Source organism: Erythrolamprus reginae, chromosome Z (genome assembly GCF_031021105.1).
Source record: "Erythrolamprus reginae isolate rEryReg1 chromosome Z, rEryReg1.hap1, whole genome shotgun sequence".
Classification (NCBI taxonomy): Eukaryota; Metazoa; Chordata; class Lepidosauria; order Squamata; family Dipsadidae; genus Erythrolamprus; species Erythrolamprus reginae.
The window spans coordinates 13888956-13915139 of record NC_091963.1 but is presented as its reverse complement, the minus strand read 5'-3'; the positions used below and the strand labels follow the sequence as shown (position 1 = coordinate 13915139).

General features: G+C 39.1%; 1 protein-coding gene across 31 annotated transcripts in view; it reads right to left on the bottom strand.

Moving 5' to 3' along the window:
• Positions 1-26184, bottom strand: part of ZMYND11 (zinc finger MYND-type containing 11) — a 145989-nt gene that overhangs the window by 66851 nt on the left and 52954 nt on the right. For all 31 annotated transcript variants that reach the window (XM_070729453.1, XM_070729456.1, XM_070729451.1 and 28 more), the window contains exon 2: positions 9904-10038. In XM_070729453.1, coding sequence (XP_070585554.1) covers positions 9904-10019 — 116 coding nt within the window. In that variant the 5' untranslated portion in view covers positions 10020-10038. The remainder of the gene's footprint in view (positions 1-9903; positions 10039-26184) is intronic.

Sequence of the window (26184 nt, the reverse complement as noted above, 5' to 3'; positions counted from 1 at the left end):
TCAACTCCTACCCTCAAAATGTTGTTAAAGGACACTGCACACTAAGACAACTAGATGCAAGAACAGCTTTTTCCTGAATACCATCACTCTGCTAAACAAATGATTCCCTCAACATGTCAAACTATTAAGTCTGCACTACTATTACTACTAGTTTTTTCTCATCATTCCTATCACCCATTTCCTCCCCCTTGTGTGTATGACTGTAACTTGTTGCTTGTATCCTTAAGGTTTTTATTAATATTGATTGTTTCTTTATTGCTTATTTGACCCCTATGACAATCACAAATCTATATTTTCTTTTATGTACACTGAGAGCATATACACCAAGACAAATTCCTTGTGTGTCCAATCACACTTGGTGAATAAAGAATTCTATTCTATGTTCTATTTAGTGATGGTTTGGTTCATTTAGGAATTGCTTATACAGTATCTCCCTTGCAGGTTTAACATTAGCAGAGAAGCAGATAAAAAGTACAAATGTATAACAGTTAAAAGACCTAATGCATTTATACCTTTGAAGATGATTTGATTCCTTTTCTATCCGTGGTTGACACATTGGAAGAAGGGTGTGATGTTATTCTTGTTATTTTTAGCATTACTGCTAGGTTTTAAAGAAATGTTTCTACTTTAGTTGTTACAACACAAACCAGTCAAACTGAAAGGTGAGAATTTAAGTTTGATGTTGTGATATGAGTTAGCACAAAGATTTTTTAAAAGTTTGTCTTCCTCTGATTTGGAAAGAAATTTCTAAAATAGAGAAGACTTCCAGCTAGGTACCGTAGCAATTGAGGACAATTACAAATCCTAATATATTTTGTGTCATAAAATATTAATACAAATGTATATGGTTTTCTGAATATGAAAAAAAAATCATATTTGGCACTGAAAAAAGTGACTTATGGGTGTTTTTCAAGTTTATGGCCATTGCAGGATTCCTATGGTTACATGATCAAATTCAACCATGTCGCAACTGATTCCTATCGCATCAGATTGCAGTGTTGTGTAGTCACGTGGGTCACTTTTTGTAACCTTTTGACAAGCAAAGTCAATGGAAAAGCCAGATTCTTTTAACAACCATGTTACTAACTTAATAATGGCAGTGAACAACAACTGTGGCAAGAAATATTATAAAGTTCACTTTGATTCACCTAGCAACAGAATTCTTGGTTGCAACTGTGGTTTTGTCAAGAACTATCTGGTATTTCAAACGATACCAAATACAATATAAAGCCCATGAGTAAAAATTACAAATTATTTTCAAACTGTAAAAGCACTAACTTATTTGCAGTAAAAATGATGAAACCAGTCTCCACATAAATGTATCAATGGAAAAAGCCCAGATGTTCCTCAATGTCACTATACCCGGCGCTACCGGAACAGGCCAGGAGTGTGCACATGTGCCACCCAGCACAGGAGTTGGCTTTTGTGCATGTGCAGAAGCTGAATCTCACACAAGAATTTTTGGCATTTTTTGCTTCTGCGCATGCACAGAAGAAAAATAGGCAAAAATCAGGAAAAATGGCTGCTGCAGCAGCTCAGAGGCCTCTTGGAGCAGAAGAAGAGTCTTCTCCTTACAGGTAAGAGACCTCTGGCTGCCCCACCGCTCATTCCGGCCGCCCCATCCATTCCCTACCTCGTCCTAGCCATTCATTCCAACCACCATGCCGCGTCCCATCAGCCGCCACATCCCCGCTGTTCGTTCTGGCTGTTCCCATCCATTCCCCACTGCCACCTCTCCTTCATTTTCTGCCGCTTCTTCACCCTCTTCTGTGGTTTAGGGAGCAGGCTGGGCAGCCAGAGCCTGGTGGCACCGGAGCCTTTTGCTACTGGCTGGTGCTCTCACTGAGCCTCTCAGGTGTGTGGCGATATTTGGCTGTTGCTCATGCGCAGCAACCAAAATCTTGCGCGAGCATCCTCACGCGAGTGAGATTTTTGTGATTTTCACAAGTTTTTTTTAAAAAACAACAAAAATCACCAGAATTTCCCCAGTTGCGCCCATGAAGGGGCGCCCTTAACCTGGAGCTGCGTGCGCAGCTCCATTTTTGCTGGAGTTGTGTGCGCAGCTCCATTTTTACTACCGGAACAACGTTTCACAGCGTTCCATCTGGGGCCCACCTCTGTATATACAATATTTAGTATATTTCATTATGTATACTATATCCTGATGTCAATACCATTATCCTTTATGTTTCACTAAATCAGACAACCACTCTTTTGTTTCTATTCAGGAAAAAGTAAAAAGTAACTGAGGCTCTAACCAGAGCAGGGAATTCTATGTTTTCCAGGAAAAGGCATTATGATAGCAACTTCAAACATTATTACACTATGTTTTACTTCACTCAAGAATGAAGCAAAATGGGGAAGCTAAAAATGTACCAAGAAGCAAACAAAATAATGCCCCCTTCGAAATTTAAAATGTAAAAGCAATTTACATTTCAAAGTCCTTCTGCCATGTTGTTTGAAATATAGTACCCTTCATTATCATCCTGAATGATAATGTAGGGAGAAATAGAAATCGAACTGATAAAAGAGTTTCTGAATGCCCAGGAATTCTGTTTCAAACTGAATAGAATTAATTTAAATTTAAACCTACTAATTTTATTATTTTTATTATTTTTATTATTATTATTAATTATATTTGTATGCCACCCCTCTCCAAAGACTCGGGGCAGCTCACAGAGTACATACAGACATAAACATGTAGCACAAATCCAATAATTTAAAAAACAACTAAAAACCCTAATGTAATACACAATCATACAGTCCAATCACACCATACATTACATTTATATTCCTCTCTTCCTTTAGAAATCATGCCTACAATCAGATGGATTGCAATCACTGTATGCATCAATCCACTGTGATTAGAAACTTACTTAAAAACATAACAGCTTCTTTGTGGTGCTATATAATGAGCATCAGTACTATAAAGAGCCTTGGTGGTACAGTGGTTAGAGTGCAGTACTGCACGCTACTTTTGCTGATCACCGACTGCCAGCAGTTTGGCAGATTGAATCTCAGTAGGCTCAAGGTTGACTCAGCCTCCCATCCTTTCAAGGTCTGTAAAATGTGGGTCCAGATTGTTGGGGGCAATATGATACTCCCTGTAAACTGCTTAGAGAGAGCAGTAAAGCACTGTGAAGCGGTATGTAAGTCTAAATGCTATTGCTATTGCTACCAGCTGGAGTCCGAAAGTCATTTTTTCAAGAGGCAACTGGGCTTTCTGTTCTGTTTGAAGATGTTTCACTTCTTATCCAAGAAGCTTCTTGAATTCTGACTGGATGGTGGAAAATAGAATACAGTATCTATCTCCATAGACATACAGTGATCCCCCGTTTATTGCGTCCCCAACCATTGCGAACAGGGTACTTCGCGATTTTTCAACCCGGAAGTCAAAATACCATCTACGCATGCGTGCGTTTTTTTCTATGGGCACGCATGCGTAGATGGCAACCGGGAGATCAGCTGCTGGGTGGCTTTCCTGGGTCTTCCCCCTCTTGCTGGCGTCAGCGAGGAGTTTCCCCACCGCCCACGCAAACTCCTCGCTGCCGCCCGCCCTTCGCCCGCCCACGCCGTTCATTCTCGCCGCTTTCGAGCTGAGTCCTGAAGCGAATTCGCTCCCGGACTCAGCTCGAAAGCGCCGAGAGACAGCGCCAAGGAACGGCCTGTCCACGCTGTCTCTCGGCGCTTTCGAGCTGAGTCCGGGAGCGAGTTCGCTCCCGGACTCAGCTCGAAAGCGCCGAGAGACAGCGCCAAGGAACGGGCCTGTCCACGCTGTCTCTCGGCGCTTTCGAGCTGAGTCCGGGAGCGAGTTCGCTCCCGGACTCAGCTCGAAAGCGCCGAGAGACAGCGCCAAGGAACGGGCCTGTCCACGCTGTCTCTCGGCGCTTTCGAGCTGAGTCCGGGAGCGAGTTCGCTCCCGGACTCAGCTCGAAAGCGCCGAGAGACAGCGCCAAGGAACGGGCCTGTCCACGCTGTCTCTCGGCGCTTTCGAGCTGAGTCCGGGAGCGAGTTCGCTCCCGGACTCAGCTCGAAAGCGCCGAGAGACAGCGCCAAGGAACGGGCCTGTCCACGCTGTCTCTCGGCGCTTTCGAGCTGAGTCCGGGAGCGAGTTCGCTCCCGGACTCAGCTCGAAAGCGCCGAGAGACAGCGCCAAGGAACGGGCCTGTCCACGCTGTCTCTCGGCGCTTTCGAGCTGAGTCCGGGAGCGAGTTCGCTCCCGGACTCAGCTCGAAAGCGCCGAGAGACAGCGCCAAGGAACGGGCCTGTCCACGCTGTCTCTCGGCGCTTTCGAGCTGAGTCCGGGAGCGAGTTCGCTCCCGGACTCAGCTCGAAAGCGCCGAGAGACAGCGCCCCCCGGACCCCCAACCCGGGTTTGGGGGGCTGCTAGGAAGCCCCCCATGCCGGCGGCAAACAGCCGCGCCGCCCCCAATCTTCGGCTCCTCGCTAGCGCTGTGGGAGTAAAAACACCGTCTGCACATGCGCAGATGGTGTTTTTACTTCCGCATCGCTACTTCGCGAAAACCCGCTCGTTGCGGGGGCTCCTGGAACGGAACCCTCGCAACGAGCGGGGGATCACTGTATACCAAACAGGAGTTAGACTAAAATCTGCCAGATATTTAGCTATCTCTAGGGAGGAAAGGTGATACTTTCCCATTCGTGTTTTACAAACTTCGAACAACTTCATGTAATACTTTTACGTGGTCAGTTCTCACTGACAAATAATTTTAATGCAGGTGAGACTTGCTTGTCCCAATGATTAAATTCACTTTACACTCCCAAACCTTTCATTAACTTTACAGCTTGTGATGTTAGTTAGGCAGCATTGTCCTACTTATACATGTCAAAACAGATACAGGTATTTGTACATCTGCATCCTATATAATTTCGTGGTGAACCATCTTCATTTCCAGAATAAAACTCTAGGTAGTTAAATTGAAAATAATTACTTTGTATGAACATTAGGATAGCAATAATGTGCTCAAAGGTGATATTTTCTTAGTATGCAATATTACTTTAATTTATATAAATATTTTATGAAATGAAGTACATTAAAAAGATTTTAATTCTCTGTAATTGTTACCTGTAGCTGAAGTATATTTCCATTTTATAAATTGATTTCTAAACTAAAGAAAGACACACTTTTAAGATGATAGCACTGATTCATATCACAGAGTCAAACTCAAATTCTTACCTTTCGATTTTGCTGGTTGCGTCATAACAAGTAAGGTAAAAAACATTTTTTTAAAAAGCTAGCAGTAGCAACACTGAAAAGTATCAGGAATATCATAACACCTTTCTTCCAATGAATAGAAAAGGAATCAAGTGATCTTCAGAGGTATAAATACATTTTAAGTCCTTAACAATTATACATTTGTATTTTCTATCAATTCATCTCCTAATGTTAAAGCTGTATTACCAAGAAAATGTACAAGGTAATATCTCCCTAAATAATAAGATAACCACTCCCTAAATAACCATCCCAAAGACTTGAGATTAAAAACTTGAAATCAGTGTACAATAGGGAACAGTCTACCTGTCTAATATAAGTAAGCATTATTTTAAAAAATAAAATAGGAAATACTAACAGAGCCAGGTAGTCCCAATAAATTACACTTTGATTCAAGTATGGATGAAATGTATCTTTGCCAGCAGTAGGTAGCTCCCAGTTAAGAGTGGTTCTTAGAACTAGTAGTGGCGGTGGCAGGAGCTCCGCTCACCCACCCAGGATACTTCTGCGCAGAAGTATTATGTGAGCTTGCGAACCAGTGGCGATCTAATTTAGAACCACTGGTCTTTATCCAATGATGAATACGCGTACTCTTCCCAAAAGCGTGAAGAAGCTTCAATTTCAATTATTCCACCAACCAGCAAAGTACATAGGCATGTCCTCGGAGAGGGGCGGCATAGAAATCCAATAAACAAATAAAATAAATTTAGTGATCTACAAAATGTTCCCAGAGAGACCAAACTACAAAATGTTCCCAGAGAGACCAAAATCAGTTTTTTTTGTTATCAGCAGGATTCCAAAGATATTCCAATAAATTGTATTTTTACGGGAAAATAAATTAAATAACAACTGCCGCTTCAAGCTAGAGCAACTAGAGAAAATCATACCTATAGACTTGTTTTCATGACACATCAGAGCCTGCTTTTCTCATACTGAAATCTGGTAACTTAGTGAGACTGGGAATTGGGCTTAGAGGAAATGTAAATTGGGAACTTGATCTGAATTCCTCTTTCACAACATCCTTCATTCAAACTATGTAATAGTAGAACAATTATAGAACTACAGTGATACCTCGTCTTACAAACTTAATTGGTTCCGGGACGAGGTTCTTAAGGTGAAAAGTTTGTAAGACGAAACAATGTTTCCCATAGGAATCAATGGAAAAGCAATTAATGCGTGCAAGCCCAAAATTCACCCCTTTTGCCAGCCGAAGTGCCCATTTTTGTGCTGCTGGGATTCCCCTGAAGCTCCCCTCCATGGGAAACCCCACCTCCGGACTTCCGTTGCCAGCGAAGCGCCCGTTTTGCACTGCTGGGATTCACCTTCTGGGATTCCCCTGCAGCATCACAAAAACATGGAAGTCTGGAGGTGGAGTTTCCCATGGAGGGTAGCCTCAGGGGAATCCCAGCAGTGCAAAAATGGGTGCTTCGCTGGCAACGGAAGTCTGGAAGCAGGGCATCCAAGTGGCGGCGGTGGGTTTGTAAGGTGAAAATAGTTTGTAAGAAGAGGCAAAAAAATCTTAAACCCCGGGTTTGTATCTCGAAAAGTTTGTATGACGAGGCGTTTGTAAGACAAGGTATCACTGTATTTAAATAAAGATGGGCTACTCTCAGAATGAAAAAACATGCAATTCCAATGAGATAAATGTTGCTCCTCCAGCAAAAGGTTTTCAACTCTACAAACTTAAGAATCTACCGTACTTACTTTTTTTTCAAAATGTCTGTTCTTCCAAAGCTGTAAATTCTTAAAAACAGTAGAACTGTGGGCATGCTTCTGTGTAAATTAGACTCACACAACTACATCCATGTGAGTGTACAGATAAAACATCAGGTTACATACACTGTGTATGATATGACTGTATGTATGTTTTTATATATTGGGGTTTCTTGTTTTTTAGACTTTTTAAATGTATTGTTGTTATTTTAGATTCTAACTATTAGATTTGTCATTATATATTGTTTTTATCATTGCTGTAAGCCGCCCCGAGTCTATGGAGACTGGAGGCATACAAATCTAATTAATAATAATAATAATAATAATAATAATAATAATAATACCCTGAAATGTATTATATTGAGTCATACTGGGATCCATCAAGTTTAATTTGTCTCTAGTGAGAAGATTTGAGACAACAGTATTTCCTGGTGATGATGGGAATTCAATCTGGGACCTTCTGTGCGTACAAAACTTGAGATCCAGTTTTATGCAGCAGATAAAGGACTCGACTACTAACCAGAACACTATGAGTTCTAGGCATCCTATTTTCCCGACATAGTGGGTTGATCTGAGACAAAATTATTAGCACAGCTGGCTTTCATGCCTAAGGCATGAAAGCCAGCTGTGCTAATAATTTTGTCTCAGATCAACCCATTATGTGGGGAAAATAGGAGGCAGGAACATTACAAATGCACGTGGCCTTGAGTTATCACAAAATATAAGTGGAATAAAAATCAATTGTCAAATCAACATTTTATTATAACTAGAATAGGTAGCTTGATCTGCCACTCTATATACTGTACAGTATATTTAGCACAAACGTATTTTAATAGAGTCCTATTCTAGATTCTACATTCCTAGAAGCAAATATTCTAAAACAAAGCCAATCCATATGCATTTGGTCTGAACTTTCTACAATATACAGTGCCTCTTGTTCTCATTGCATAGTTGGAAAATTTTCTTACTCTATGCAGCCAGGAAACCACTCCCATAAATTTTATTAATTCAATGAATACATTTCACTGAATTTCGGAAAGACTTGAATTCCATGGAAGCATGCTGAACAACATGATCTAATTATCATTCATTTTAAATATTTTCAAAGAGATGAACTACGGTAATCAGTTTTTGTTTTTACTTTTAAAGAGTAACTGTGCTATGATTCAAAAAATGTTGGCCACTCTGTTTCATGGAATATATGCTTCACCAGTTTACACTAATTTCAAATTTTCCTGTAGCACAAAGGATACCTTGATTATGTACTTTGCGATATAATTTATCCTTTAGCTGCAAGTTGCATCAATATATCACAACCTTTCTTCCTTTTAGGTGACATATTTCAATTTAATTCAGCCCTTTAGGTAAATAAAAATATCCAAGTCCTCAAAACGTTTACAACCTCATTTACATTTACCTGTGTGTTACAAAATGACTGAATCAATTCTATTGCTATTAACTCTTCTGGAAAATACTTAGTTGTTTTAGTCTGTTTTTATATTCCAAGAACAAAAGAACAACCAATTTTTAAAGGATCACATTCTAGAAAAAGTAGAAAAGTAGAAATTTCATGTGAAGTATTATGAACCATTCTGCAAGTAGGGTAAGCTTTTTACTCAGCAAATACTCTTCACCTCCAGAAAGGACACTGTGAAGTTAAATGTCTATCTAGAGACCAGGATATAACAGCTCTTGTATCACCCACACCAAACAGTGACAATGCAATCACAACATATTAACAAACATCAACACAGAGGGCTGCTTAAAACAGAAAGTGGTGCTATATAAACTCTGCTTTGAACAGAACTGTGGACAAATGCATTTACATTACATGACACAATTATTATATTCAGAAATATGAAATATGAGAACAAACATAATCTTCATGGTTGCACATTTCCTCCTCCCCCTTAGTCATGTCCATTGAAAAAGCTTGCAATTATGTTTTGTGACAACTCATTTTTATAAAATCATCTGGACCTCATTTATCCAAAATACACTGTCTCAAAATTAAGATCATGAAATAGAATTATGGTATGTGATCCCTGTTTTCAGGAAACAATAGAACTGCAAGTCACAGTTTCCCATGTTCAAATATAAAGGCAAACAATTATTTGAAATAGAAACTTCTAATATGCATTCCTTCCATATGGAGAAGAAGAGAAAGAATATTGCTCAGAAGTGAAGAATTTGTGGCCCTCAAAGATTGTTGCATAACAACTCCCAGCTTAGCCAATGCTGGGATTTAATTCAGTGACATTATACTCATCAGCCAAAATGCATATACCTGAGGGGGAAATATCTTATGCTGGATCAAATTATTTGTCTAGCCCTAATTTTCTACTTGACCGCATTGCCAAAATGTTCCCCATCACTTGCTCGGTTTTAACGGAGTATGTCACAGACTGAATCAGGATTTGAAATATTCAACAGTTATCCCTGGGCCCAGACATTGAACATTATGTTTCAAAGGAGACAAATGGAATATATTTGCATAGGAAAAATTCTATTGAACTAAAAATATAATTCTTTCATAGTTTTCTATACTTTATAAGCAGTAAAAAAAATCTTTACAATGGGAATTTATTTTAAACTGATCGTGGGCATTTTACATTTTTCTACAACTGGTGAAACAAGCTACAAAATAAATCAAGAGCTGTTCTGAATATACTTTCTCCATTCACCTACTTAGCACCTGATCTAGGACTTTAGAGCATGGACTTGAATCATTCTTATGCAAGGGGGAAATCTTTATGTGATGATGCTTCATTTGCATAATTTATTTATTTTTATTTATTTATTAGATTTGTTTGCCGCCCCTCTCCGAAGACTCGGGGCGGCTAACAACTATAAAAAAGACAATGCAAACAAATCTAATATTAAAAATATTAGGGAAAATAATTGGTACTGTTCTCCTTGGCTCATTCTTATTATTATTTTATTATTCCAATGATACTTACTTTGTAATACGATCAATGTTAGCAATTTGCTTCTGGTTTCTGATGATTTCTATAGCTGACCAGAGATGTTGGATAGCCTTTGTATCTGCTTGCCGCCGTTTTGTTAAACGTGCCATGTCCTCTTCACTTGCTGACCTGTAAGAGAAACAGCAATTGGAAATAAGATTATCTTACTTAATAACATTAAAGGCCACTGTTTTAGGTCTCTTTCTAAAGATGCATCAGACAATATATGTTTAGTTTCATAGCCCAATATGGAGGCAGTCAACTTCTGATTAATAAAGGTCATTTAATTTATCAGGCAGAAATCTGAAGGAGTATAAAAGGACCACACACACACACACTTAGAAAAAGAGTTAAATCACAATAAAGCTGGTGTCATTTAGAACATAGATAGGTCTTATCTATAGTTTATATAAACATGTAAAAGAATATAACAGTGTTCCCTCAATTTTCGTGGGTTCGAACTTCGCGAAAAGTCTATACCACGGTTTTTCAAAAATATTAATTAAAAAATACTTTCCAGGTTTTTCCCTATACCACGGTATTTCCCACCTGATGACGTCATATGTCATCGCCAAACTTTTGCCTGCTTTTAATAAATATTTTTTTTAATAAACTTTAATAAATAAACATGGTGAGTAATAATCTAAATGGTTGCTAAGGGAATGGCAAATTGCAATTTAGAGGTTTAAAGTGTTAAGGGAAGGTTTGTGATACTGTTCATAGCCAAAAATAGTGTATTTACTTCCGCATCTCTACTTCGCGGAAATTCGACTTTCACGGGCGGTCTCGGAACGCATCCCCCACGAAAAGCGAGGGAACACTGTATATGCAAAAATCAGTCCAACTTTAAATTGTAACTTCCTTACAACTCAACTGGCTGCTACAGAGCAAAATAAAATTGCTTCTGGGCAACATGTAACCAGTGGCAATTTTTAGTCTTCTTTTTCATATACAATATTCTGTTGACTTCTTCCCTCCTCCATATAAAATTCAATATAGAAATTTTTGAATTAATTACAGTAAAATACAGAAAGGGAGCAAAGGCAGAAGAAACTTCCATGTCTATCACACTGTGCAGCCTAAAAGAAGATATAACTATTGAATATATGCCCCCCATCCAACACCCCCCCCCCCCAGATTTCTATATTACTGACAACCAGAAGATGATGTTTCTAGAAAACATTTTAAAATTTTTGGAGAAAACTAAAACTTTCCTTGGAAGATATATCCTGTGAATTCCCTGAATCATGATGGCTTCTCTGAATTAGTAAAGATGGCTGTCGTTCGCATTCCAAACACTTGGAATGGCCATGAAAGTTCTGAAGTCGTATCAAACTTTTCTCTTGTCAAGGAAGAAAAGATACACAATACCCTCAACTTTTTCATTGCTTGTTAGTATTTCTGTTTTTAAAAAATAACAGTTCAATATTTTATCCAATATTTCTAAAAGACTTCTCTATGCATAGAAGACAAGTTGTGACCAATTGCTCTTTCCTTTCTGATCGTGTCCATCTAACTAGCATGGATGTTTCTCTCCCAGCAATTTAGAATAGATCTGAGAGTTGTTGCAAAGAATGCAGGAGTTTCTCCCTTGTTTCCAGAAATGTCTATATTCTTTTCAATGCATTGAAAAAAATATGTATTTCAATCGTGGTTTCCTACAGAACAATGAAAAATGGAACCCAAGCCTGCAGCGAGGGCAGAGAAGATAACCAAGATCCACTACTAAAGACTGGACTTGCTTACATATTTGTTATTTTGTTAAGATTTCTTAGGAACCACATGAACTTCTCTCTAATCTCTAAATATCCCCAACTTCAAGGAGGGGAATAGGGTGAAATTCACTAATCCCAATCTCACGCATGAAAATGCACATCATTCTTTCTCATTAGCTCTGAATTCAGTAAGTATGATATAGAGACTCTCTTCAACTAAATATTGTTAATGTAACCCGCTGTGCCACTAATATTCTGAAATACTTGACTGGAAAACTCAACATCAAGACCCTATCCATAATAATATTAAAAACAGAAAATCTATTTTAAATATGTTTTGCAATATCTATGCATCCATTAAAAAAACCCAAACGGGGCAAGATAAAGCTTTATTATTCATAATAAGTTTTTGAAACTACAAAATACTGTATCTTATTTTTACAGATTTCTTCCCTTATCTAAACAGCTACGACCATTACAATAAGAAAGCAATAAGAAGCACTTACATGCTTATTCCAAAACAGCAGACAGAAGTTCACCAATAAGACATTTCTTGTCTACAATCGTTGCAGGCTAGAAAACTGCTTTTAAAGAAGTTAGTTAGATATTCTAAAGGAGTGGCAGAACTTGGAGGTGGAGTCAAAAGAGGAATCTGCCCAGTCTCTGGGCAGCCTTAGACTTAAGAGTCTCAACCTGTCTTGAATCTGAGAGCTAGTGCAGCTCATGCAGCACAGATGCTAGATGGTTATTTATGTGTATGTATGTATGTATGCATGCATGTATGTATGTATGTATGTATGCATGCATGTATGTATGTATGTATGCATGTATGTATGCATTGCTACGCTGCCCAATTCCCTAGGAACTCACAACAAAACAATGGGTACACAATCCATTTGAAACACAGTGGTACCTCTACTTAAGATGTTAATTCGTTCTGTGACCAGGTTCTTAAGTAGAAAAGTTTGTAAGTAGAAGCAATTTTTCCCATAGGAATCAATATAAAAACAAATAATGCATGCAAACCCATTAGGAAAGAAATAAAAGCTCAGAATTTGGGTGGGAGGAGGAGGAGGAGGAGGACAGTCATTGCCCAAAGCGAAGGGAGCGTTTCTTTTCTCTGGGCGCTGGCAGAGGTTTATTCCCTCTCCAAGCACCCAGAGAAGTTTCGTTCGCTCTGGAGTGCCAAAGCCTCCTTAAGCGCCACCAAAAAGCTCCTCTGGCAGCCCAGAAAAGCCGGAGGTGGCTGGGATTAAAGGGGGAATGGTAGGAAACTGGCCAGGCCTTCATGTCCCTTTCAAATTTCCTGCGAAATTTTTCTGGGCTTGGGTTCTTAAGTAGAAAATGGTTCTTAAGAAGAAGCAAAAAATATTGAACACTCGGTTCTTATTTAGAAATGTTCTTAAGTAGAGGCATTCTTAAGTAGTTACCACTGTATATTAGAAATAACAATAGCACTTAAACTTATATACCACTTCATAATGCTTTACATTTCTCTCTAAGCAGTTTAAAGAGTCAGCATTTTGCCCCCAATAATTGGCGTCCTCATTTTACTGTCCTTTGAAGGATGGAGAACTGAGTCAACCATGAGCTGCTCTGAAACGAACACTTTGAAGTGAGCAGTGAGCAATATTGCATTAGGACCGCTGTGCTTCCGCTGGCCTAGAAGACGCTTTGGGAGGCGCTGGTTGGAGGGGAGGCGGTAGCCAGCAAGGAAAGAGGGCCCAGCAACCTTTGTAGCCATGCAGCTGCAAAGTTTGCCTGGTCAGATTTCTTCTCCCAGCTGGCCAGTGCCTCTGAATAAAAATTGCAGGCATGGCGGGCAAGGGGGGGGGGGCAACTCGCCAAGCTTTGTAGCTGCGTTTGCCGGGCCAGCTCCCTGTTGGCCAATGCCTCCCAAAGCATGTTCTGAACCAGTGGAGGCACCTCAGGGCACAGCTGGGAGCACACTAACCTTCCCTTCCCTTGCATTGCCGCCTGCCTCCCATCAGCAAAGGCGCTCTCTGGAAAGGATGCAAGAAGCTGGCAGCCGGTCCATAGCTCCGCATGGTCGAAGAGTCGGACTTTGCTGTTGCTCGCCTCAGGCTTGTCTCGGGCTGGCTCTTCAGCTAGAAGGCCATGGTCAGTTCCCCCTGCCCTCTGCATTGCCAGTATGAGCGTGGCTCTCCAGAGCTTGGCAACAACATGAGTAGCAATGGCAGCCGCATACCCACCCACTTTATAGCCTTTTTATTCCTCCTTGCTCTCAAAAAAAGCCCTCTGGAATGACAGCGGCAGCACACATGGCTGTGAGAGGAAGAGACCGGGTGGCACCCAGATGTTTTCTGGCTCCCCTCCTCAACCCCTCACTCACCCCTCTTTATTAGCAGCCACATTGTTTTTCATACAGGATTGCCCAGGAGGGAAGAGGGCTTTCTCTATGAGGGAGCTGATAGTCAGAAATCTTTTCACATCTGTAATTCTTGACTAATACATTGTACTATTGTGCTAAAGGCAACTGACATACGATAGCTGATATTCTGCAACACTTTCTTAATGGGATCAGTGAAAACTGGAATTATCCCCCAAAAGACCCATCTTTCTTCCATTAGTGAAAAAGATAAAGCAAGCATAATGGATGCAGCTAAACAAAAGTTTGTGTTAGAATGCTATACTGCTTCCCAAAACTCTAAAACACTACTCAATTTCCGTTAATATATCTGAAGGAGAATGAAGCATCTGCAAGAAAACAACCAAGCTCAGAGAGCACCAAGGATCAAACAGTTCATCCCTGAACTACAAATTTTCTTTTCTATTGGTAGAGAAGCATATTGGAAAATTAATGCTGTTTTGCATTAATTCTATGTAAATTTCATAAGACTCATCTTTTTGGAACTAATTTTAAGAAAACTGATCTCTGTAGGTCCTCCTGCTCCTGAATCATTCCCACGCTTACATGCATACAGGAGATCAGAAATGCCCTTTGGTCACCATTCCATCCCTCCACCAATAGTTAAGTGGAGAGAAAGGTGAGATCAGCAAAAGAAGGTCTTTCATGCATGGACCCAGGCGATTGGCAAACCCAAATTAATAAATTTTTATTAGTGCAGCATATCACTCCTAGCGCCACTACTGGTAGAAGTTCTTCTAAACTTCTAATGGGTCACCAACTACAATCTCATCTAGATTGCCTACATCCTAATTACTCTGCTGAGGCCCCATTAGAATCCCATAGTCAGCTCCGATCAACTATATGCCCACAACTAGTCTGGGTTTCCTTTCTGGGTTCCTGCCATGGTCACATAGATGTCTAGCTCTCACCCTAACTGGGTAGAGCTTCAGGACAGTAGAAGATGGAGATGGCATGTTGACCAATTCTGAGGCCAACTCAGCCGTTCAACTGAGTTAGGCTACCAAAACTAACTTCTGAACCACAGCCTAACCAACAGGAGCAAGCACTTGCTCCTAACAGAGAGAACTCAAGCCAATTAAGTGCAGAAAATTTACCTAGTGATGTTCATGCTGGGGGGGGGGGGTGTTGAGCTCCAAGCGAACTGGTCCTCAAAGCTCCAGCCACACCCCAGGCCAAAATTCAGAAACTTCCTCAAGGCCAGGAGCAACAGAAGCTCATCCGACGTGACCACTCACCCAGCTCTGACTGAGCTGCGCAGGTCTGAAAGACCAACTAAACGCCCTGCCTATCAGCGTGACTACTTCACATGTTGGGTTATCCCAGTGTTTCTCAAATAATGGGGTGCCCCCCCTTGAGGGAGCATGGAGCGATGCTGGTGGGAGTGTGGTCCATGGGCCCCACCATCTTTTGGGGGGAATTTGTGGTGAAGAGCAGGAGCTAGCCACGGAGACGTCTTAGCCTGGTTGGCGGACTTGAGTTAGCCAATCTGCCTCCTGGGAAGCTTGTGCTCTCCTCTAAACAGACATGCACATAGGCAGTCAAAACTGTGTGAAACAACCCCCAGACCCAGAATTTCAGGGGCGGGGGCCCCCAAGAAATGGTTATTGGACATATGTGTGTGAAGTGGGGGAGGCAGGAAAGCAGGCAAGGCAGGAGTCTCATTGCCCAACCTCTTCTTCCCAAACTCCAAGAAGAATAAACACAGCCTTCACTCACTCATGAACAACAGATGAACCGAGGGGGGAGGGAAGGAGGAATAAATGAAGGATAGTGTTATTAATTGAATAAAAGAAAAAGTCGCTAGGAAGAAGAGGTGAAGACACAGATTCAGGAGAGGGAGGGCATTTAGCTAATAAGCCTCTGGTTGCAACCTCTGAAAAAACAAGGCAAGCAAGGAGGAGGCGGTGTGTGTGGGGTTGGGGGAGAAGTGCAGCAGGTGGAGCGAAAGGTAACTCTCAGTTCTTGCCTCTAAGCTGCTTTTATTTTTTTTATTTCTCCTGTCTCTTCTTTTTGCTGGCACAATACCAGTGTTGAAATTATTATTATTATTGTATTATTATTTCTTCGCCCAAGCACAGCTTATCTGCCGCACGAATCCCAGTGACCAACTAGGTCCCACAGAGTTGGCCTTCTCCGGCTCCCGTCAACTAAAGAATGTTGATTGGTGGGCCCCAGGGGGAGAGCCTTCTCTGTGGCGGCCCCGGACCATTATTATTATTATTATTATTATTATTATTATTATTATTATTATTATTATTATTATTATTATTTGGAATCAAATGCCCCAAAGATTAGAACCGCCCCCACCCTCCTTGCCTTTCGTAAATTGCTAAAGACCCACCTATGTCGCCAGGCATGCGGGAACGAAGATACCCCAGGCATATATAGTTTACGCATGGAATGATTGTGTTGAATGGTTTTAATGCTGGGTTTTTAAATGTTTTTTAATATTAGATTTGTTATACTGTGTTATTTTGTTGTGAGCCGCTCCGAGTCCACAGAGAAGGGTGGCATACAAATATAATAAATAATAATATTATTATTATTATTATTATTATTGTTGTTGTTGTTGTTTTGTTATTATTATTATTATTACTATTATTATTATTATTAGCTCCTCAGCTGTGTTTCTCGTTGAATCCTGCTACTGATACTATTTACAGTCCGGCGGAGAGTGGGGGAGAAGCGCACAAAATATTTACCTCTTCCTGGGGTGGGGGGAAGGTAACAGAAAATAATTGAGAAGCACTGGGCTAGCCTAACTAAGATGGGAGGGGGTGTTACATTCTCAGAATGAAGCATATAGGCTTCAGTCAGGTCCTCATTCTGGAAGGAAAATGCTGATTGGCTAGACTGTCTGGCAGCTCCCTATAAAAGAGCTGGCTATCAGACAGAGACTTTGCTGGGTTGTAAATAGTTGCCAAATAAAGAGCTGTTGTTTTGAAGCCACTTCTGTCTGCCTCTTCCATTCACCCTACATAACACATGTTATTATGTCATACTACTTCGGGAAAGAATTCCATTTAAATTAAAAACTGACAGGGATTTCTATGCATGCTATATTCTTGATAACCTCCCCGATCTATCAACTGGTTTCTTCTTTACATAATTTCTGTTGCACCCAATCCCACAGACTCTTGGCAGCTTGCATAAGGATATTAATCTTCTCAAGCATCTTAAAAACATTCAGTTAAAAACAAGGAGCACACAACAGACTGCTCTAGTCTACAAGGACAGAATGTGTACATCTTTTGCTGCTGCTCTTTACTCAAGAAATGTGTCCATATCTTGAGTAGTAATATTAAATGGATGGAGGGCAATTAGAGAGTGTTGGTCCCTGAATCTGTCCCCCTTTCATATCCTGAAGGGAAGCAATTAGAAACATAGAAACATAGAAACATAGAAGTCTGACAGCAGAAAAAGACATCATGGTCCATCTAGTCTGCCCTTATACTATTTTCTGTATTTTATCTTAGGATGGATATATGTTTATCCCAGGCATGTTTAAATTCAGTTACTGTGGATTTATTCCCAAGCCCATCACAAAGGGTGAGCAGATTCATTTGCAGTGTCACAGGTAACATGGATGCAAAGGTCAACATCAGCACTCTAATATTGTAAGGAATTAGCAACAGCTGTGGCACCTCAATAGAGGTTTAGAACTGCTGAAATTTCAGCACATAAACGAAACTTGTCACTTGTGCCTTCTGGTTAGTCTTCAGAAGCAAGAAAATCCCCAGCCACTTCCTGAAAAATAAAGTGATCAATCAGACTAATGAACTAGACCATTTTAATCTGCCCACATTTTTAATGCAGGTGCTGGAGTCACAAACTGAGAAGAAAATAATCTGACAATGATCCAGGATTAATCATAACTGTCCTCCAACTTTACAACAACAGCCATCTGCTCTGAGATAAAAAGTAGATCAAAAACTTTACCACTTCTAAATGTTGATTCACAATAGTTTTGGACAAGCTTTTACTTGTCTTGAAGGCCAATAATGCCTTGGTCATTCCTTAATATGTATGTTATAATAGCAATCAATATCCAATTGATTAGTTTCAAGTTTTTGACAAATAATTTACATCCTGAGTAATATCAGTATAGCATAAATTAGGAGAGTGTGAAACTCAAGGCCTGTGGGCTGGATCTGCCCCCAATGTGGCTGGATGTGGCCTGTGGGGCCCTCCTTGAAAATGCAAGGGTCTAGCCGACATTGGTTTAGCCCAATCTACCCACGTTGCTTTAGCCCGGCTTACCCAACACAAAGCGGAAACATGGCAGCAGTTTGGGGAGTGGTATCAATCTGATCACATCCATCCAGCTGGACACACCTATCAGCCATGTCCAGAGAGTAGCATCAAGTTGGCCATGCCCCCCCAGTCAGCCATGCCCCCTCCAGCACCCCAAGGTCAACCACAGCACTGATGCAGCCATCACTGAAATTGAGTTCGACATCCCTAGCATAAATAGACAAAATGGCTTATATTGAAGCAGGATCACTGGTATAATCCAAGGAAAATCAGATCTCCAATCTCTCTCTCTTTCCCTCTGGCTTTCTCCACTGAAACACTTTTTTTAGATTTGTTCATACAAATAATATATACTATACAACTAAGTTACACATATTTGTAATTACACATATTTGTAATTACATAACCTTTCTACCATTAGAGGTGATTGCTGTGTACGAGGGTCACCCAGAAAGTAATGTACCACATTTTTTTTCTCGGCCTACAGTAAGGGTACAAATGCGAAACTTTAGAAATACATTATTTGAATTGTCAGGAGTGAATGTGTAAATTTTGCATTTCTTTAGACCAGCGTTTCCCAACCTTGGCAACTTGAAGACATTTGGACTTCAACTCCCAGAATTCCCCAGCCAGCATTTGCTGGCTGCGGAATTCTGGGAGTTGAAGTCCAAATATCTTCAAGTTGCCAAGGTTGGGAAACACTGCTTTAGACAGACAGTGTAGCTGCAGCAGTTTTTCGAAATGGCATCTGTAAGTGATGTATGTTACAAGCAGTCATTGAATTTTTCAACATTCACAAATGTTTGGGTATAGTTTATGAAGAATCTACAGATGACAGAAGTATGGTTAGTTGCTGGGCACAGAAGGTGAGGCCATTATAGTGCAGAAATGGCTTCGTGATCAGAACAAAGAATGGAACCAACGGGGCATACACACTCTTGTGTCTCGCTGGAGGAAGGCCATAGAACGGGACTGAGATTATGTGGAAAAACAGGAAGTGTAGAAGAAACATAATTCTTTCTTGTGTGTAAGTTTCATTGTGTTCAATAAATAATTCTTGAAGAAAAATAATGTGGTGCATTACTTTCTGGGCGACCCTCATAAATGGCATTTCATGTTGCTCCAAGCTGAGTAACCTATCCACATTATTGGCCAGCCATTTTCTTTGGCCAGTATTTTTCATATTATTAGAAATAGATAGAGATTAACTAATGGGACAACTGTCCCAATAATCATCACTGAAAGCATATTCTAAACAAAGGTACTGGTACTGTAGAACACTCTACACCAATGTTTCCCAACCTTGGCAACTTGAAGATATCTGGACTTTAACTCCCAGAATTCCCCAGCTAGCAAATGCTGGCTGGGGAATTCTGGGAGTTGAAGTCCAGATATCTTCAAGTTGCCAAGGTTGGGAAACACTGCTCTACACAACTTCAATATGTTCAAGTTAACTGATGCTTTCTGTTTGCAATATTTTGAAATAATATGGTTCAACTGTAAAATACTGTATACATGTTAAAAAAGAAACCCCACCTGGTCACAATCATTTTATACTTTAGTTCTAATTACTGTATTTTATATCTTAGTTGGCTCCAGTGTACTGCTGTTTCTTTCCCAAGATTAAAAACATAACTAAAATCTTTTGGTTAATTTTAAAAATTAAAACTTTAAAATAAAAGTGTTGTAAAAGTCAAAATGCCAGTCTGAATACAAAGTGGAGTTTCAAAATCTATTGCTAATGAGCAAATATCAGAGTTGTCATCCATTTCTCCTGTGAAAAATGAAAAAAAAAGCTAAATTATTTCTTAATGGTTCATTTGTAGGAGGGGTATGACTTATTTTTTTTAATATGCATGCTGCTAAATCTTTACAACTGATTAGAATACAAAATGTTATAAAAACAATTATATTTAATTTTTAAAAGAAGACCTCCAAACAGTGATAATCTTAACTATTCCCCGAAGACAAGAAAATAGGCCTCCAAAATCATTTGCAAGGTCAACATGAGGCGTCAGCCTAGTTTTTAGAGGAAGGATATTTCATAATGTAGACACAATGGGAAAAAATTAGCCTTGTAGCCTTATCCATCTCAAAGGTACAAATAAATAAAACTGGACATGCCTATTCTGTTGACTTTTTCTTTTCTGAAGTTCAAACATGGAATGAAGAAGCTGTAGTAAATCATCACTAGTGCAAGCTTGAAGTAACTTCACCATGCTCTTTGGTTTTCAGAGCAAAATTCAGGAGTAGTATAAAGAAAATGGATCAAAAATGTAAGAATACTGTACTACTGAATGCACTGAACAATAAACCTTTTGGATTGGCCTTTTAAATTGATTGTATTGTATTTCAATGAGCGTTGCATTTTGTAATTTTACTTTTCAGAAGAGAAGATATACAGTTGTCAGACCAGCCTTTGAATTCACAATTTAACCATGGGCCTCACAACAGTGATCCCTCGTTTATCGCAGGTGTTCCGTTCCAGGACCACCCACAATAAACGAAAATCTATGCAGTGATGGTTAAGGGGAAAAAGGTATAAAAACATGCTTTAGGCCAGGGCTGTCAACTCCCAGTCCATGGGCCATATGTGTCAAATGCTGGCCCCACCCACGCCCAGTTTAACAAAGGGGGAAAAGAATCCCAATATGTCACCATGACAACGTGAATTTGACACCACAGCTTTAGGCCCAGGAAACAAGGAAAACTTTAAAAAGAAATTCAGACAGGCTCTGGCCTAGCTCTCTGTGACATAAGAGAAAAAAGGAAAAATACAGCCAAGTTTTCAAGATTCTGTTACTGTAGCTTATATCAATAAAATAAAATATAGTTCCAGTCAAACTTGTAGAGCGAATTTCCTGGTTTGGTTTACATCAAAAACTGGCACAACAGGAGTAAGACCAAAGGAATCATTTCATTGTGCCAAATGAAATGCGGTACAACTGGTTTATGGTAGAAGCTTAAATTTCACAACTCTACCATTGCAACTTGTGAAAACTTTGGTGCACTTTCATAATCTGTTTATTGTAATATTAGGGAACAGAGTACTTGCACTGGATGTAAGAAAGTGCAGAAACTTTTTTTATAGCAGGGTAAGTTCCTTAAAGATATGTTTCCTCAGTATTGTGATTTTCTATGAGTACTGTCATTACAAAGCTCAAAAGAAGGACAAGCAATAAAACAAACAAATAAACAAACAAACAATATGCAGTCGGTGGGAGCTTTGTGTGGTTCAGCAATAGAGAAAAAGGCCTGTTTCACTCCTTCCGAGTAGGATATGAAACTGTGGGCAACTGTAGTTTAAAGAAGTTGGCTCTTCTATTGTGTTGCTTGCAAACATGGCTTCTGAATCTTGATTTCTGTTTCCATTTTGCATTCCAGCACAGATCTTGTGTCTTCCATTTTAGTTTTGAGACTTGTGCCAACTACAGTAAGATTGCCAATTGTCTCTTGGATTTCAGACAGCTGTTAAGATAGTGAATTAACAACTGGAGTTTTTGAACAGAATGACTTCTGACTACCTTGTGCTGTGTACATCTATAAGAAGTTACTATGAGATTTTGCTCCTTACTAAAACAAACTCTGTTTGAATGTTTGTGTGTGCATGATTATTTGGGGCTTTAGTGTTGGGGCAGAACACTTGGTCTAAAATTTGTCAAACTGCTAGGTTCAGGCTCTTTTCGTAAAAGATGAATCCTTTCTCTTTGCAAATGAACATTGTTGTCGTGAGTTTTTTTAAAAAAAAAAAAATTAGTAACACCATTTGAAACTCTGACCTATATCTACTAACTAAGCTCTTCCAGAATCTCAAAACTCACCCATGATTTGGGAACCAAAAGTGTCCAGAGGAGAAAGGGGCTACCATACTTGGTATATCATCATGGCAAAAATTGTGGACATCTGCATTTGCCCAACACTGTGGATATCAAGGTGTTTTTTTCCTAAAGTTATGACTGGGAGATGACAAGATAACTCTAGGATGGATGGATAGATAGATATAGTGGGGGGGGGGGGGGGGAGAGTATTTAGTCATCATAGGTAGACCTCAACCATGAGAGGTAACATGAGAAAATACATCCAGAAAATCACATTGTCTGATTTTTAACAAATTTATTTCCAAATTATGGTGGAAAATAAGTATTTGGTCACCTACAAACCTATTTTATTCAAATGTTGAAAGTATCATGGATTAGAGATGTATTATTTCTTTAATGCTATCGGTAGTAAACTCAGAATTTACCACAAAAAGGCATCATGCTTGTGTCTTTCATACAATATTTGAAGCTCATTTCACTAAAGAAATTTCTTCCAAGGGGAGGGGAAAAAAGATCAAATGACAGGATTTCTGGATAATATATTTATGTTTCCATTAATATTGATCCATTTCTAACAAAAATGTCACTCTGCTTACAAAAATCTGTAGTCTTTTCTCACAGAAAACCACTGAACTGTATCCAGAAGAAAGCTGCAGATGAAGCTTCCTGTAAGTCTATTCAGATAATGGTTTAAATCATATTTCAGTTTCCTGTGAGCCTATTTGGGTTTCAGCCAATTTTGAAGGCAGTTTTCTTGAACAAAGAACAGCTCTCTCAAGAGCTTCTCTAAGTCCAGACCCAAGTTCAAATACTATTTGTATTTTAACTATAAAACCATCTTGGCTGAACAGCAGAATGTAAAACAGGACTACAGTACTGGCCTTCAAAGGTCTGGGCTGCATCAATTAAGAGTCTTCTGTATCCAATGCCATCTAACTGTTGCATGGATTTTTTATAGTCCAAATCGGGTAATCCTAGAACAGAGGAAGTCAATAAATGAAATAAAATAGCCAGAGGTTTTGAATACTTTAGTCAATTGACTTCAGTTAGCAGAGGAACTTATTGGAAAAAACCATGTGTGGCTGCCACCTGTTTCCATATATATTAGTTATAACATCAAGTCGATCTTCTAAAATGTTGCTGCTTTTTTTTTTTGCTATTCACTACTTTCCGTTCAACCAGTTGATTATTTAATTATATGTATCAGCCAAAGCTGACAAACTTGAGATACAGTATATTCAAGTACTGTATAAGAATGTTTTACTGATTGAAAATAAGCTATAGCTCACTCTTAGGAAAATCTATTTATTCATTTATCTTTACATTTCAAATAACAGAATGCCCTGGAATAAATGCTAAACACCAGAACTGCTTTAAAAACATAAAGCATTTGTCTGAACTCCAAACTCATCAATTAAAGTATGCAATCATGAATTAAAATCCTTAAATTGACTAAGATTGATTAACTGAACGAAGTTTCTTTCAGGTTTAATGAAAAGGCTATGAAAGCACCGCAATAGTTACTCCCTATTCAAGCAAATAACTTGATTATTTCCTTTTATTGCTTTAGCTGTGGTCCCACAGACAATTTGTGGCTCGTACAGTTATAATTCACTGAATTAGCTGATTTGAGCAATTCAGGAGAAGGAAGTTGTCAGTGTAAAACATTTTAAATAATAGCTTTCTTAAGAGGTAACTGAAAGAATTTTTTAAATTGTTCACATATATAAGCAGAATCTAGAGGGAAAAAATAGCTGTATGTTGTATGTGGATATCTACAGTGGCTAAATTAAGTCAATGTTAAGACTATAAATGAATGTATAAGTTAGCATCTAGTGGCATCATTTTCTGCACAGAAGTTTTTAACTCCTTTGTTAAAAACCGGAATCTTTCCCATATATTTCATTGCAGCCAAACTTCTATCATATTGGGCGTGTGGAGAAGGAGGGGAGGAGGGAGGAAGGACAAGCATTAATTATATACCAGAAGCAGACTGAGAAAGGAAATAGAACAAATTCACTTCCATTTTCCAAACTGCAAGCTACATACCATACACACACAAAACTGCAAGCTAAATAAACACATACATACACACACACACACACACGTTTATTTGAAATATTTTTATCCTTTTTAGCCAAGAATGGGTTATACAGTATACCCTTAATTCATTGTTTTAATGATTAGTTCCACAATTATAGCTTTTTGTTTGCTTTTTAAAATGAGTATATGAAAGTCCAATGAACAATGAAATTCTAATGCCAGATTAAGGGTAAGTACTATACAAATACTGCAGGTATTCTACATAATAAATATGCATCGTTGATGTAACTCTTGTAGAAAAAAGAGATTACAGATGAAGTAATTAGTGGGAGGGCATAAGAAAAACAGCATAAGCATGACAGCAAGATTCTCCAAATAATTAAAGCCTTTTTGAGTGGTTTTGCATGCAACAACAGGTATAGTATCCCTGCTGAAATTTTCCTAGAGCTTTGCCTTACTCTCAGCTGACCATTTTAATATGCCTTCAGCCATTTTGGCTCCTATGATTTACTTGCTGTTTTAGAACAAAAGAAATTGGAATCAATACATTTCATATTTCTAAATTATATCTTTCGGGATTTTCCCCCCTGGTAGCTTTTACATCCAGATCAGCTACATCTTCACAGAACCCCCCCCCCCCCCCCTGATCTGAATAACCTTAGTAATAATTTGTAATTTTTTTGTTCAATAAATTATTTATTATGAGACTCCATTATAAATTCTGATTAGAACTAATACAAAATGCTATCCTATAATATTATTATAATACAGAACACAAGTGGACATTAATGAAACTACATGCCTCATTATTAAATGTTATTTTTAATTTGCTTTTACCAAATGTAGGAATGGAATTAAATTCTAAAAAGATACCCAAGTTAAGAGGAATTTCTATTGTTCTTTTTATACCTCTCACACCTTATTCTCTAGCCTTTCAGAAGAAAAATGCTGTTCATTTAAAGAAATATTTCTTTTCACCTTGCATTTTATCTTTACAGCACAACAGCTTCCTCAAAGAAAATATTTTGTTTTCCCCTATTTGTGCTGAACTGAATAAAGTGGATTATTTTATGTATTATTTCAGAAATACTGTATGTCCAGAGACAACCCCCCCCCCCCAAAAAAAACCCCATAACAGATGAGGAAGGTGCTTTTATCACCAAATTACAGTGAAAATATATCCCTGGATGGAGGCTGAGATTAATATGCCTATTTTAGAACTCATTGAAGTCATGCTCCAATAATCTTAATCAGAAATACAGTCAATGTGAAAAAGAAGAGGCAGCTCCTGACAAACAGAACATACACACCCGCACACCCACTGTAAAAAATTAACACAAGCTTTTTATTTGCAATAGATAACTTTATAGAACAGGGTGTTGCCCAATTCCAAACAGAATCTAGCCATTTTCACTATTCTAGTCCACAAACATTTCGCACATCTGTTTCCTCAGCAGTCGTGCCAATCTAAAAGGCTGATACAAATCTTTGAGTCTCTATACAAATTGTTTTATTTAAAATGAAGAATTTTCAGCTAGAACAAGATAAATAAAAACTGGATCCTTTCTTACTAAACAAATAAGAAAATACAAGGTATTTCCAGAAATGGTGTGGAATCAATCTCTGCTCTTATCTTTTACAACAAAAACATTACCAGATAAGAGACCATTCTGATATGGCACAGGAGAACATCTTTTCCCTGAGCAACTTCAGAAAGCAACCCTAATTTGAAACAGGAGACTGAGAGGGTGAGATAACAGATAACCAACACACTGTATAAGTTAAAGGCCATCAAATGGGTATGGTACTTGGAAATATTTTTACAACCTCATACTTCCTGAGGGCATGTAGTTCAGGACTTAGAAGGATTATTTTCCCTACCAAATTGCTACCCATTAGCATCAGTAAACATTAGTAAATCTCTTTCAATACCATGGCAAGGTTAAATTAGGCAAGAGGGCTGCTTCAGCCTTTGCGCCTAATTTAATGGCCTAATCTGCATAGGAAGTTGAAAGTCTGTCAAAAGGAACAGAGGAATTCTAGGTTCAAAGGG